This window comes from Ammospiza nelsoni, chromosome 2, assembly GCF_027579445.1.
Source record: "Ammospiza nelsoni isolate bAmmNel1 chromosome 2, bAmmNel1.pri, whole genome shotgun sequence".
NCBI lineage: Eukaryota > Metazoa > Chordata > Aves > Passeriformes > Passerellidae > Ammospiza > Ammospiza nelsoni.
Window position 1 is genome coordinate 49,388,382 of NC_080634.1, and position 14,806 is coordinate 49,403,187.

The 14,806-nt window shown below is 39.4% G+C and overlaps 1 protein-coding gene across 2 annotated transcripts in view; it reads right to left on the reverse strand.

The window, feature by feature from the left end:
* The window catches only part of ATP8A2 (ATPase phospholipid transporting 8A2), a 278,010-nt gene that overhangs the window by 237,183 nt on the left and 26,021 nt on the right, over positions 1 to 14,806 (reverse strand). For both annotated transcript variants that reach the window (XM_059465994.1, XM_059465993.1), the window contains 6 exons: positions 14,314 to 14,479; positions 11,901 to 12,028; positions 10,643 to 10,720; positions 8,221 to 8,309; positions 7,471 to 7,515; positions 6,133 to 6,208 (listed from right to left, as the gene is read on the reverse strand). In XM_059465994.1, the coding sequence (XP_059321977.1) occupies positions 6,133 to 6,208; positions 7,471 to 7,515; positions 8,221 to 8,309; positions 10,643 to 10,720; positions 11,901 to 12,028; positions 14,314 to 14,479 (582 nt within the window). The remainder of the gene's footprint in view (positions 1 to 6,132; positions 6,209 to 7,470; positions 7,516 to 8,220; positions 8,310 to 10,642; positions 10,721 to 11,900; positions 12,029 to 14,313; positions 14,480 to 14,806) is intronic.

Below are 14,806 nucleotides of genomic sequence, written 5' to 3' on the forward strand. Positions count from 1 at the left end.
TCCCTCACCCCCCACCCATAAAAGCATTACTTCTTTAGCACCCCAAGCTTCATATAGGGAAAGCCACCTGTCACAAGATGATTATAATCTAGCAACAGGAAATATTACTACTGGCAGCTTCCAACAGATTGACAGCAACCACACCAGAATTAAACTTGCTGCAACTGCACCCTTAGTGATGAACATCCAGAGCTAAGAGCAGCTGAACAGCCAGTAGAAGGCAAAGTCACATGTCCTCCCAAAGGAATACAGCAGCTAGCCAAGCATAAAATTAACCTATGGTCCCTACACATTCAGCATCAAGAGAACATGCAACATAAAGCACTGTTTCAAAGTGCTTAAACAGACACCAGGTCTGCAACTCAGCAAAGTTAGCACTTAAATCACAGGCCTCTGATCAGCCAACTGTGGCAACTGCAACCTTTAATGATGTGAAATTAAGTCCCTCATCCCATTCTTCCCTCCTTTCCATCCCTGCCTCTGGCACAGGATTTATAGTCTCACAGCAGTCAGGAAGAGCACAGCGGCCATTTGCTCAGTGACTCAGACATGAACTTAGTAGTTCTACCTTTGCAGAATGCCCTACTTGATTTTGCAAACTCACAAAGAATTTTTGCATATAAAAAAATCATCTAGGTTCCACATCTTTCATTAGCACAGCATATGCATTGGCAATATGAAGGTTTAATTAGTAGAAAGTAAACTACTATAAAAGCCACAAAACCATGGCAGCTGGCAAACACTATGGCAATGTGTGTAAACAAAGTAAGCATATCAGAAAGTAATGTAATAAAAACACTGAAAATCCAAGCTCTATACTCTTAGCCCTATATTCAAAGTACTTCATGTACTTTGCCATGAATATTTTCAAAGTAACTGTTTCACACAGGACCTTTACCTTCGCAGATTGAAACTTCCGACTTGTATGGTCACATACCACTGAATAAACAAGAGCTGTTGCTTTCAACATGCTGGGGTGCAGAGGCTGTGCTCAGGAAAACAAACATATTTACACACTACTATCTGAAAAAGTCCACAGCAAATTACAGTCAAGAGGTAATTGCTGTTCCATCATTTGCAGTCAAAGTAATGAAAGTTTTATCTCTGTGTCAAAAGGCACAGCCTGCCAGATTCTCATTTCAGCATCTGTTGCTGCAGACCTTTGATGTCTGTCTTACACTTTTATCACCTAGCCCCTTAACAAGCTTTCATAGTATGCGTTCTATCAGCTGGAAACAACCTGTCTTCAGTAGTGACATGGATTTTAATCCTTCCTAAGTATGTATTTATGTTTTCAAGCCAACAACATAATTTGCTGCTGTCTTGGTATTTGCACAGCCCACAATGTATTACAGGGCAATCTTCCAATTCTGTTTCAACAGATCACCAGAGGCCCAGCTTATCACAACAGCTCCTCCACACAGCTGTCATTTGTTTCCTTTCTGTATTGTTCCAGCACTGACAATATTTGTTGCACAGACATGAATCAGGGTAGAGCATTCAAATACCTGCTTTGGACCTGTGAACAGAAAATCTGTTAATGGCTTCTGTGGCAACACATCCCTTTCAAGATGCTGAGCTGAATCCCAGCACAGGACAGCAGTCCCACAGCTTAACCAATTCTGCTTTATTACTTATTTTCTTCTATCAAGTCTTTGACAGTATTCTTACTGATGATCTCTGAGAGACATTTCTTGCCTGTTCATGTGTTAAGGTCAGCCTTATTTCTTCCTCCCTCCCTTTTTAGCTCTCTATCTGTAGTTGGAACAAAATTTGCATATTTTAATCTCTTATTCATCAGTCCACAGGTAGTTCTCATTTTAAATGCCTTCTTCCCTCATTTTTCTTCTAGTGTGCCAACAACTCTGGGTGAAAGCCACTGCTTCTTCCCTTTTTGTCTCACTCAAAAATCCATTAAGAAACTAGTCTACAAACATCTGTACAAGAAATACACTCCACTGGATGAATTATTTTGTTTGCTGTCCCTACCAGCTGAGAACCACATACACATTGCAGTGTTCTACTTCTGGAAGCAGATTCTGGATTCCCATCTACAAAGCACTATCCTCAAGGAAAGCAAAGCTCAGCTATCTAGTAGGCACAGCACTATCCATTATCAAGCAAACCACCGGGCAGAAAGCAAGTTTTCATCCTTTCATGGTTCCTATATTTAGAAGAACAAAACACTGACACAAGCCTCAGTCTTCTGGGGAACTGCCCTGTGCAGAGCTTCCTATCTGCACATGTTACATTTATCTTGACTCTTCACTCTGAAGACACTATTTTTCTCAACTGTTCACAGTCTCAAAATCACAAGGAATTTGCATGTGAAGTTAAAGATACCCTTCATTTTTCCTTTAGGTGTAGCAGTATCAGATTAGTGCCCTCATTCAAAGTACTTCCAGGTGAGCAAGACTGACAGTTTTTTGAGCAAATGATGTAGAAATGGCCAGTTGGATGCTAAAGCACAGTCTAACAATCTGAACTTACTACTTTGCATCTAAGTGGCACATTCTGCGAAGGAAAACTGAAAATGCTTATGCATTCAATTACCACTGAACATTACATGGTAATTCTCAACATTTTAAAAATATATGAACTTCCTACCATTTAGTTCACTCAAGTATCTGGAGAACAGTGTGAGGATCCAGCCATGCTGAGCACCCCCAGAACAGTGAAGTGGCAGGACTGGAGGAGACCAAGATACTTCAGGCACAGACTGAGAGAAGACATTAACCAGCTTTTGAATAATCAAGAGAATGAAATTCAAGTGTATCTTGCCCAAAACCAATGAGATATGACCTATAATTAAAGACACTGCCTTGTACTTGAACAAAAGTACTGAAGTCCCACGCACAATAAGAACAAAAGCAGATTAGAGAAAAATATATCTCACCAAGCTCTAACAATTTAATTGTGAGCTATAAAATGATGTGTTTGGACAGTTTTCCAGCAATCTGAACTAAAGCCTCCCATAGGCTTTCATCACCTGAATATGTTTTTTCCCCCTACTGTATTTCAAATCTCAGTTTTTCATCCCAGTTAGCCCTGATATGTTTTTCTGGTTCTGCTTTCCTATGGAATTAAGAATCAGCTGATGATAGCTGTCATTTTGACAAAGCTAGATGGGATAATAGCCTCAGTTCCCACACACCACAAGAATAAATAGATGTGTTGGTGAGGTCTAAACAAACACTTTCAGTGTGGTAAAGGCTCAATGTGAGCACAACAGCTGTCTGCTCTGCCTGGCCAGCTGCTGAAGTACTCATCACATGTACTCACTGAGCCAATTCAGGCATCTGCAGCTACACCATGTTTGCTGCTTCTTGGCCAAGACATAAATTGGGGGCCACAGAAGAAAGTTCATATGCAAATTAAAATTCACAGATGAAGTTCAGAGAGAATCCTGGGAGATACAGGAGTCTAGGATGAGAATCAAGTCTGTTAGTTCCTTCTTGACCTCCTTCCCTGCTCTCCTATCACTAGTGTAAAACATAACCCCACATGAAACAGGCTTGCATCTCTGTGCTGAGCTCATTCACAGGACATATGCAACTAGCAAGCACCAAGATGAACACCATCTAGCATATTCACCAAACATTCCTTCCAGTCTTAGCAAAGACTCTTATTAGACTAAGAGCTGAAGCCATTTTCTCTATAGAAACAAGACAGCATCATACACTTGGTACAGCTGTACAGTTCATCCAACAGAAGCCAATAAAAAGCACAGGCAGACAGAGCTTGGTACTTTCTCCCACATCTTGGCAAAGCAGCCAAAAGAAACCTCCACAGGTTTTCAAGACAAGTTATTTTTCCCTGGAACAATTCCTACACGGCAATAATTCTTTAACTGCTCAAAAGTGGACTATCAGTCAGCCCTTACACACCAGAGGCCCAGAAGAGCTATAAAATTTAGAGGTGATGCAGGATGCTAGAAATCTTCCTAGCAGATGGAAGACAGTCTCATGAGTACAAGTGCATAATTTTTTATTTTCAACCTGGAAAGAAAATAACTTGGCACTGTGACAGTTCTAAACTAACACTTGTGACTGAATTGAAAAAAAAAAGATTAAAATCTTCAAGAGGAGAGCAATGAACACTTAATGAGAGCGTGTAAGAGATCACACTTACACCTTCAGCTGCAGAAGGGCAAATGTTCAGAGGGAATTGCCCGAGGACAGCACCATCTAACTTCACTAGGTAGCTCATGCTAGAACACTTCAGTTTTTCACCACAGTTCACTAAACGAGTAGAAATTGACAGACACCTGCAAATAGCATCTGCAGCTATCTATCAGCTGTAAAAATGAAGATTATACAGATTTTCAGATAGAAAGAAGCAGTTTATGCACCTCAGTAGCTGACCTAATGCAAAAAAAGCCAGAAATACCCTTCTCTCTACCACTATCCTGGAATTCAGCCCCTCCTCTCACCCACAGCCTGAAAAATACACCCAAACATGCTCAGCAAACTGTCATAAGTAGTCCTTGCATTCTCATGTCTTATGCTAAACCACCACTTGCCAGAGGGTGGCACCCATTCCTCCAGTACAGTCAGGCTCTGAAAAGTATCTTTGGCCAGTAATTTCCCCACTCATTGTCTGAGGGCTGAGTTCACACAATGTGCTCAGTCCAACAGCCAGCTGCACAATGACATCAATATTTGCCTTTTTAAGTAACCAGCAAAAAGGAAACTGGAAAAGGGTTCAGCATAGAAGATGGCTGAGCTGTCTAGACTAAATGACACTTAGGGAATCTACCAAAATCCCTTATTTGCCTGCTACAACAGTGTATATTTGTTTTATCGCCCAAAGAAGAAACCACCCAGAGAAGACCAAATAATTAGGTAGCCCTAAAATAAGAGGCCATCTCAAGGCTAGGTAAGAAGTTCCATCTCGCAGCTCATTTGAGATACATCTCTTCTGCTGAGTCTATTGAAATACACCAAAGCATTTTTCTCTAGGCATACCTAAAGCAACAGCAGCCAGAAAGAGCTCAAAGACATTTTACCTGCAGTCTACACCTAAACTAGAATGAATACCTGGAGTCAGCAAGTGCATAAGCCGTAACTGTAGCCATAAACAAACAGGACACAAAGGAACAGGACATGCACAAATCTTGGCTGCAAGTCATGTCCAGTGGGAAATCTTTCCAGAGTACATGAGTACAAAAACCACATAGAAAACCAGGGCACTGTCGTGAGTGGGTCACCTTGCTGGAGGTTAGAGCACAGGAGCCACCTTTAGGCTCCATCACCTTGCAGAATACATAGTGCCACACCAAGTAATTACTCCCTTATAGCACTCATACCATGCTGCAGTTCTTAAGTACTGCACAGCAGAACAGAAAGCAAAGCCTTCCTGCACACAAACTGTATATTGCAAGTACATTTTAGATGCTCATACTAAACTAAACCAGTTGCATAAGTTACACTAAGGAAAGCAATCAGCTGACTTTGTGCTTGCCAATGCTCAGACCCCATACTGTGAGACAGCCTGCAGAGAAGAAGGGTCATGCTTTTTGGCAGGTGAATTAATTGTCTGGTGTCCAGTGAGACACTTCATACCCACATGACTTCCAAATAAACAATGAACTGACACTGTAAAGAATAGGTCCCTTTAGGATTCAACAGCTAGGCTAAGACTACCACTCATTAGTGCTCATGCCAAACTTGAATTTGCAATTAACTCCCATCTCTTACATCCTTTACACAACTAGAATTCCAAACCCTTGCAATACTTAAGGCTCACTCCAGAACCACCTTGAAATGCTACAGATTACAGTTAAAAATGGTATAAATATTTCAACACCCCAAGTAGTTTCTTTTAAAGAACTTAAATTTCTATCATAACTTGTTACAAAGCATTACCTTCCATATACAACAGAATATACAAAGCTGCCTTGGAGGTAGCTAGAATCTGCATCAATGCCATTGCTTCTTTAATTCAATTGTAAGACAAGTGGGCAGAAAGGCGTTGGAGGGAGCTATTTTGATTCCAATTTACCCCCTCTGTGCTTGCATGACACGCTCACAGAGCAGACTTAATCACACAAATAGATTTGTTCAGCATTCAATTCCAGACAAGCCCAGAATAGGGCATTTGAGAGGCGTGATATTCAAAGAGCAGACTTACATGATGATTTTCAATGTTTTGCAGCAGTCTTGGGTCATCAAATTCACACGATTCACTGGTGGAAGGAGGTAGCTGGCTGCAGAGCAAAACAAGCATATTCAAACAAGTGGCAACATTGCCAATCTTAGTGCTTCATCTAGTTTCTTGGGAAACAAATTTAAAAAGCAAAGTAAGACTCCAGTGTCCTTGAAAGCATTGTGAAAAGATCATATGAGTAATGCAGCAAGTGCTGAAAATTAACACCAGCAAAAAACCCAAAATGGTTACGGCTGACAGCGTATTTCAGAAGATTCAAGTGTCAATGCAGTTCCTGGGACAGATGTAGCAACAGCAGTTTTTAAGCATATTTAAGATAAATGGATTTCAGGGCGGCTTGCTCATAAAATAGATCGACGTTCAATATCCCTAAGTTCCCTGCCTAGTCAGAGCATTCTGCTTCAAGCTGACTCCTGGAGGATTTTAAGTCTCCAAGTAACTACCTAGGAAAAACTTGAACAGAACTGAATAGAAAAGAAAGGTACAAAGAAAGAAAAGACAGCAATGAAGAAAATAGCAATATATTGGAAGAAAAGAGGGATCCATAGAAATTGCCTCTTAGCAGAAGAAACATCATTTTATCACCTTCCTAAAACATGATCATAGAAATGAGCTGGACCAGTGGAGAAGCCAAGCTTAGCTCATCACCCAGTACTTTTCTAACAGCATTCAGTGATGGCTTGTTTCTTGGGTGGAAATTCACTTCTTCCCTGTATTTGCCATTCAAATCCATGTCAGTTCTCCCTGGCTCTTCCCTTCCTTCCCAATAATCAAAATGTGTTTCACTGATACCATGTAACACCTCTGGGTCTTCACTAGTTTCTGTGGAATGCGACAGACCCATCACCTCTATTCCTTAATGTTCCCAATAAAAACAAGAAGCATTCTCTGGACATGATCAATTATTAAAACACAGCATTTTAATAAAGAAGTCCCTTTTCTCATTCTCTTCAGGCCTGAACTCAGTGATGATAAAGAGCAACATTCAGTCGCAAGCTAGGGGTAAGGTTCCTGCAAAGTAGGTTAATTTTAGCTTTTAACTTGACTGTCTGCAATTATAAATAAGCACTGCATTAGCATCCCAGCCACTGCCTATTCCTAACCCCCCTCACATATGAAATCTCTATGCAGAAGAGTAGATCCATCACCACCCACCAGCTCTGCATCTCTCCCACTGGAAGACCATTTTACTCAAATGCATTCCTCCCTTGGGCTTCTTCCAGTCCCAAATTGGAAAGCTGTCTTTATATAGATTGTACCCACTCTGTTATACAGAACATAAACATCTTGGAATGTATTTACCTGAAGTCTTCTGATGAACGTTCTCTTTCCAACTCAGGAAAGTGACTGAGGAGTAGAAAAAGGAAAAAAGAACATTTATTCCACTTTAGTAACAAAAAAAAATAGGTAGAAGGCGAAGATCAATGAGTCATCCCACAAAAACATATGCTGGAACCATGGGTTCAGCTGCTCATACATTTGAATCAAATTTTCTGCCTTTGAGATATCTAATTTAGCTAACATGAAATTCAAAGGTTAACTTGAGATCTTAAGACTACCCATTTAACATGAAGCAAATACAAAGATGTAGATGACTCAAAGGGATCCTTTTGACAGAACAGAATAAAACCAGTAAGCAGGTATCCATCCCTCTTGTTCAAGGAATATTAAGCTCTATAACTACAACTACACTGCTCTAACAAAATTCTGGTTCTTCTCAAGTCACAGAAATATGACTGATAATTGCTACCCTTGGACTGCAACTTCTTCCCTCTTGAAAGGCCAGAGCTTATTTAGCACTTCTGGTTTTGTTTAAATCATGATCAGGTAAGTTAGGAAGCAAGTTTCTTTCCTTCATGTGAAGTACTCCCCAGGTTTGACTTTCATAATTTGTGCTGCAGGACAGGAAAATGAAAACCACTAATTAAGACAACAAAATATGCTAGAATAAAAACTGAAGAACAGAATGTTCTAATCCTTTTTCAATATAAAATTTTGTACCAGTAATATGCACACATTAAGCTACAGAGTTTTTTTAAAAGTCATACCTACCCATATGTCACTCCAGCAATACTGCATTTCTTAAAGTTCATGATATTGCATGTTAGAGTACCTGTTTTATCAGAAAACAGGTATTTAACCTGGAAGGGAAAAAACAAGTCTGATTTTCAACTTGCATAGTAATAAAACTCAAAGCAGAAAACAGGAAGATACTCAGAGTCATATTGCTCAAAGGTCACAATATTGGCCAACGCAGGCTTATTACAGCTTGATTTGTCTACCAGATCTACAGAACAAAAATCAGGCAAATTATTTAATTGCATTAATTCTTTATGTCTAAACGTGGAAAGGCTCAAATAGTAAGTATCAACTACCAAGGCTCTAGTGTGATCACTACAGATGTACTTGGTTGCACTACTTGGACATTCACCAAATCTTTCAACTGTACTAATCTCAAAGAGTGATTAGAAATGAAAACAAAGACTCCTTGGATTGTTGAAGGCTCACTAGAATTTTACACACTGAAGGCAGTCTGTGTTTCAAAGATCACCAGGAATGTTTGGGGATTTTTTTTCCCCTACCTTTAAGCACAGAATATGCTAGAGTAAGTCCAACTGGTACTATGCAGGGAAACAAAAAATGTTTTATTTCATGTCCACTCATGAGCAGTCCTGAAGTACACAAAATACAGCGACAGTTAGCACTGCCTAAAGTAATAATCCCTTAACAGAAACAGTGATTTTAAGGTAAAACTTGGAGGCAACCCCATCAAAGTAACTTCTTGGAGCATTAGCAGATTCAAAATTCCCACCTTCAAAGGGCCATAACAGACCAAAACTAATTGCAAGTTAATAATACCACAGTTGTACCTCTGCAACAGGTAAGACTTTCAACCAGGAAGGGATGATGATACATGAACGAGTTAGACAACTCAAAGACAAAAATAATTTGACTATAGTTAGAAGAAGCTGTTCCTCAACAATTGCCATTCAGCTTAAGACACTGCACTACACTACTTGTAATGTGATCCTTTAGATGTGCACTGTACTGCTACTGAATACAGCATCGGAAATGGAGCCTTTGCAAGTCAGAAGTCAAAGTGGGTACCTACACTTCTGAGGAATTTTAAGTCATTAATAATTTCACCATAAAACAAAAATATCAAGGGGATCTGTGAACATGTAATTCAATTAAAGAATCAAAAAATTCAATCTAGTAACACAGAATCACTAATAAGCCATTCCTGAAAATAACATGCGGGCCACCAACATATATTATGCCACACATCCTTTACTTCAGGCAAAAATAATACCGTAATTTGGAAGTTGATAACTTCACATCAAAGTGATTTAAACAGAAATCAAATTTCAGCATTCATAAGAAAAATTATCAGATTAAGCAGGAACAATATTGACTACCCCCCTACTGAGCAGGATATTATTATCCTTCAATAAAATATGCATGTTTAAATACATAACGTTACCTCCAATACTAAATTCATGCCTATTATGAAGTTCACATAGTTCAGTTACAAACCTATTGCCATCTTATTGTGAAGCTCCCATACCTTCTCAGTGATTTCTCATGGGTAGCTCCTCACAGCACTGACTCCTCCTTCCTCACAGCACTGACTCCTCCTTCCTCACAGCACAGCCAACAAACTCCAGCTCTCTCCTCGCCCAGCTAACCCACTCTTTTGTAGCACTCGTCTCCTTATTGGACACAGCTGTGGCCTATTAAGGGCAGGCCTGCTCTTAATCTTTGGTGATTAGAACAGCTGCAACTCCTCAGGTGTGAGACTACCTTCTGCACTGTCTGTATTTTCTTACATTCTGTCCCTCCACACAGACATATAACCTTGGTGGTCAAGGAAAAAGCTACCATTTCTCAAGTGTATTACAAAATTCCAACAGCAGAGTTATATTATCCAGTAAGCTTGTTCTGGGAAGCCTTTCTGGTTTGAAGAAATGTTATTTCCAGAATAAACAAAGCTGCTACAACAACTAGAAGTTAATATGCACCTATCCTTATCTGAAGGAAAATAGAAATGCTTGAAGGATCACAATATCTAAATTAGGAATACAACTGCATTTCTTTTACTTGCATCTCCAGTCAGAAACATCAAAAACTAGTAAGTCTAGCCCTGTATGTTCTGTTCTGGTATAGACAGCCAAAATCACAGAGCATCTCTCCAAGACCTTTGAGAATAAAGTTTAGAGTGCACATAAGAAATAGTTTCAATTCCCAAAAATAAAACTGCCTATTTGACATTACATTTAATCCTGTGATATCTCATTATTTCACTTTTAAGACTCAGACTAGAGAAAATAAAAATGTCCCATTAACTCGAGCCACAGAGCAAGAAAATAAAGCTGATTTGTACATCTTGTACAGTCTTGTACATGTTGCTCTTATGCCTTTGCTCTTGAGAGAGTATATCACAATCATGACACTTCAGAAAATGTTATCTTACCTGCCCAAGTTCCTCATTAAGGTTTGAGGTTCTGGCCATTGCAGGTGTATCTGTTTCAGGGTAATACATATCTATGTCCTGAAATGAGAGCAAAATTAGACTTATGTTATGCAAATTAAACACTAAAGTCTCTGTTCTTCTTTTAGTCAGCTCCAACTTGGCTTGTCTTAATGCTATGAGCAGGCATTCTGAATGCTTGAGACAAACATCATCCCAGGATGAATATAGTGCCTCCTTTCCAAAGTATACCTCCATCCTACAAGGACATGAGAAAAGACAGATTCAACTATAGGTAGCTAATAAACTAAAGGTGCAACAGAAAAAAACAAACTCAGTACAGTAGAAAGAAGTTCATGCATTAGCCATGCTCATCATAAAGTAGTCAGTAACAACAATCAGTTGCTCTAGTCACATCTATGAGACAATTTTAGTGGATCCATGAAATAAACTTCTTTTACTACAAAGAAACAGCTGTTACACAAACCTAAGAACTTCTCAGATATGCATATCTACTACATTACAAGCAGCTCAATGAACAGACATATTAAACTTTGCTTACACATGTTTTACAGTAACCTACTACATTACTCAAAGTCCAAGGATTAATGCATACCAACAAAAGGAATCTCTCTTGGTTTTGTCCAGCTTAAGAGCCACCACTAGAGTATTTCTAGCCCACAACTTGAGAAAGACATTTTTGAAGTCAAAGCTTCCCTGAACAGAGGGATCACTGTTTGGTTGTGAGGCAACATCAACTTATCTCCTTACGAAAACGTTATGGTCCATTCCAGAGGTGACCTTAAGGCCAGCCTCAAGATGTAAAAACAAAACAGAAAAAAACCAACAAGCAACCCCCCCAAAACAAACAACAAAAAAACCCCCCACGCCTACAACCAAGTCTAGTCTTGCCCTCTGCTGTGTCTCAGAGAAGCTATAAGATACCGAAGAGTTTTCAAAAGATAATTGCTGAACGTGAGTCAGCTGAGAGAGAGACCTCCTTCAACCAAGAGCTGAGACTGCCTTCTCATCCTAAAAGCCTAAAATACAAGTCATGATTTGCACAGAGCACCTTCCTGTAACTAGATCTTTTAATTTCCTGTGAAACACAGAACTGATATAGAATAAAACCTGAGTTTCCCCCTGCCTTTCCCAGAAGTTGCATCAGAAAGTAATTAGAAAATCTCACTAAGATGTTAAGTGGGTTTTTATTTTAAATGTCAACATCCAGAACTGAGATACATTCACTCTTGCTACTTACCCAATTTATAAAAAGAGCCTGAGTAAACTTGACAACTTCCAATGTCACCAGAAGGCTGATTGGAATAAGGTTGTTGTACAAGATTATAAACGTCAGCAGATTGTATCCAAAGTTGACAGACAGCATTTCTGTGGATCAAAAGACACAGGACATTAGCAGACAAGTCTGAGTGGTATAGGGGCTATCATCTTTATGCAGTTCACCTAATCAGATTTAACAAAGCCAAAATAATAAGCTTTTATATTTAAATAATAAATACTGTGTTGATGTCTAGTGTAAGGGCCATTTTAATATTGATTTCAACAGAAGACAGATAAAACACCCACACCATACCAGGTGAAGAAGGACAAGGTTAGTGAGGCTATATGTAAAAGAACAGAACACTTTCTGAACAATTTTTGCTGGACAGATGGTGAAAAGTACAATATTCCCCACTATAACCAAAATTAGACATTTATCTAGTGTGTCAACTGCCCAATTAAGAGCCCCCAATGTCACTAGTAATATAAGCACCTTTCAGAGAGTGCCTACTTGCTTCAGTGGAGTAGGAAACAAAAAATAAACACTGAAATTAGTTCTAAAATCTGACATAATGGTCAGAATTGAGAATTTACCCTTACAAAAGAAATCAACAAGAACAAGTTGACTGTTAAACACTTGTCTAGTATATGAACTAAGGCACCCTGCTTAATCAAAGAAGCTGTTACTAATGGTGACAACACTGGGCAACTTGCCCAAATAAGTCTACCACCACAACTGGTCCGAAGGGGAAACATTTATAGACAGCCAGCAGGAAGGTACAAGTCTCAGCAGAGACACGGGAGGAAGGCTCCTGGTCACAGTGCTGCCCACAGCCTCTTTTTACAATCAGTGTCTCCACATTTGTATGCTCTCCACTTCCCTAGGAACTTAGAGAGGCACTTCAGTCAGCACACAGAACATCCAGCACAACAGGGTCAGAGTCCACAACTAAGGGTTTTCAGCATCATAAGTTAATTAGAAGTCAGGGGAGCAAACTAGGAGGAGACAGAATCCAGAGAAAATCACTGAAGCCTAATAAAGATCAGAGTTTGGACAAAGGCACCTCAAAGTCTAAGTACACACTAATTCCATAACTTTGATAAGTTTACAGAAAACAGAAGCATGCTTGGTATTGGAACATTTTCCAATACAATTTTTACAGAGATGAGACATTTAACCAAAATTTAGCATCTACCTGCCAAACCTGAAAAAGTGTCTTTTCTGTGTGTGGCAGTTACAGAAGGCATAGAAATTGTGCATTCAAATTACAAAAAGGCATCTACACAGACTATCATGTCATCTTAGTCTACTGCAAGTAGAACCTGTTTTGTACTGCAAGTTCAAGACTTCATTCCATTCATCTTTTCCAGTACTACTTCTGTCATTAGAAGGCACAAATTTAAACTTACTCATTAAAAAACAAGGGGAGAGCAGGCAAGAAGTTCTGAAAAGTGCTGACACTGCTACAAGAAGACATTACTACTAACAAAACCCAGAGTCAAATATGGGGCATTTCCATGCTATTCCTATGGGGTTTTTTTCATTACTACCATAACTACAATTCTTAAACTGCAGAAGATACACTTGCCATCTGTTTTGCATCATCAACAGACAAGGCATTTGCAGTTTCTGATAACTGCTTTAAGATCTGCATCTCAAAATGCTTTTAACATCACATTTTACAGCTAATGTAACCTCATTAAAAGTCTGCTGGGGAGTACTTCATTGCTCATGTCCATCTTTGATAATGAGCTAATAAATTTGAGGACTAAGAAAAAATCAAATAAAACCCTTCATATAATGATGCTAAAAGATCAGTTTTCTCACAACAAGTTAACAGAAGGTAAAGACAGAAACTTTACCCAATAAATAAGAATTTGTGACATCCACCATTTCAATTTTCTCTAAAAGAGCAGATCAGCATTTCTAACTCAAAGAAGTACAGTTGCATCTGTATATAAGCATAAAGCTGAAGTAGGCATCAGACTGATATTCCCCATCCTGTAGTCAAATACTGTCAGACACACACAAGGCTGCAGTATATGAGAAAAAATACGTGTATGGTATCTCTACAGAGATGATAGAAGGGAACACCAGATATCCAAGAGTAACTCTTGCCCCTCTTGTTTCTACCCCTGCTCCCTGCTAGCCCAGTGCTAGCCCAGTGATATTTACCTAACCTTTAGAAGCCTCACTGGGAAGCTCACTTATGTCAGCCTATTCTCAAAAACAATATATTAGGTCATGAAAAAACTAGCAAGATACAGGGGGTTTGGGGCTTTTTTTGTGGTTTTTAAATTTATTTCTTATTTTATGCATTAATTCAGTGAAGGTAAGAGCCTGGCTGTCCCTGCAGTCTGATACATCACTGGCCCAGTGCCTGCATACTCACTGTTGGAGCCAAGGTACCAGACAACTTCGCCGTGTGTTCTGTTCCATAATAAGGCACCTACAGAACTCACAAGGGCCATTACCAGGAGAATACAGAACAAAACCAGGATCTGCATGTTGGTCACTTTCTCCACATTTGATCTCTTCAGAGGTGCTTTGGTTGAATTCTAAACAGCGGCAGGGGAAAAAAAAAAAAAAAAAAAAAAAGAGAAAGAACCTGGCAATGGCTTTTACAAGAGAAAAACCCAGAAGCAAACCCAGTCTTTACTTTCAGAGTCCTTTAGAGCACCTGCTGTCCATCCCATTGATGCTTAGCAGCAGTGATCAACATACACATGTTGCCCGTCTCACCAGGCACTCCGTGACATTAAGGAAATACAGGACTGCTGTCTTAGTAATAATCATGAAGATAATTACGTTATGTCCTCAGCTGTTAAGCCTCAGTTTTAAATGCCATCCAGCTACCAGATAAGTTAAGATGAAAGTTAGCTCTC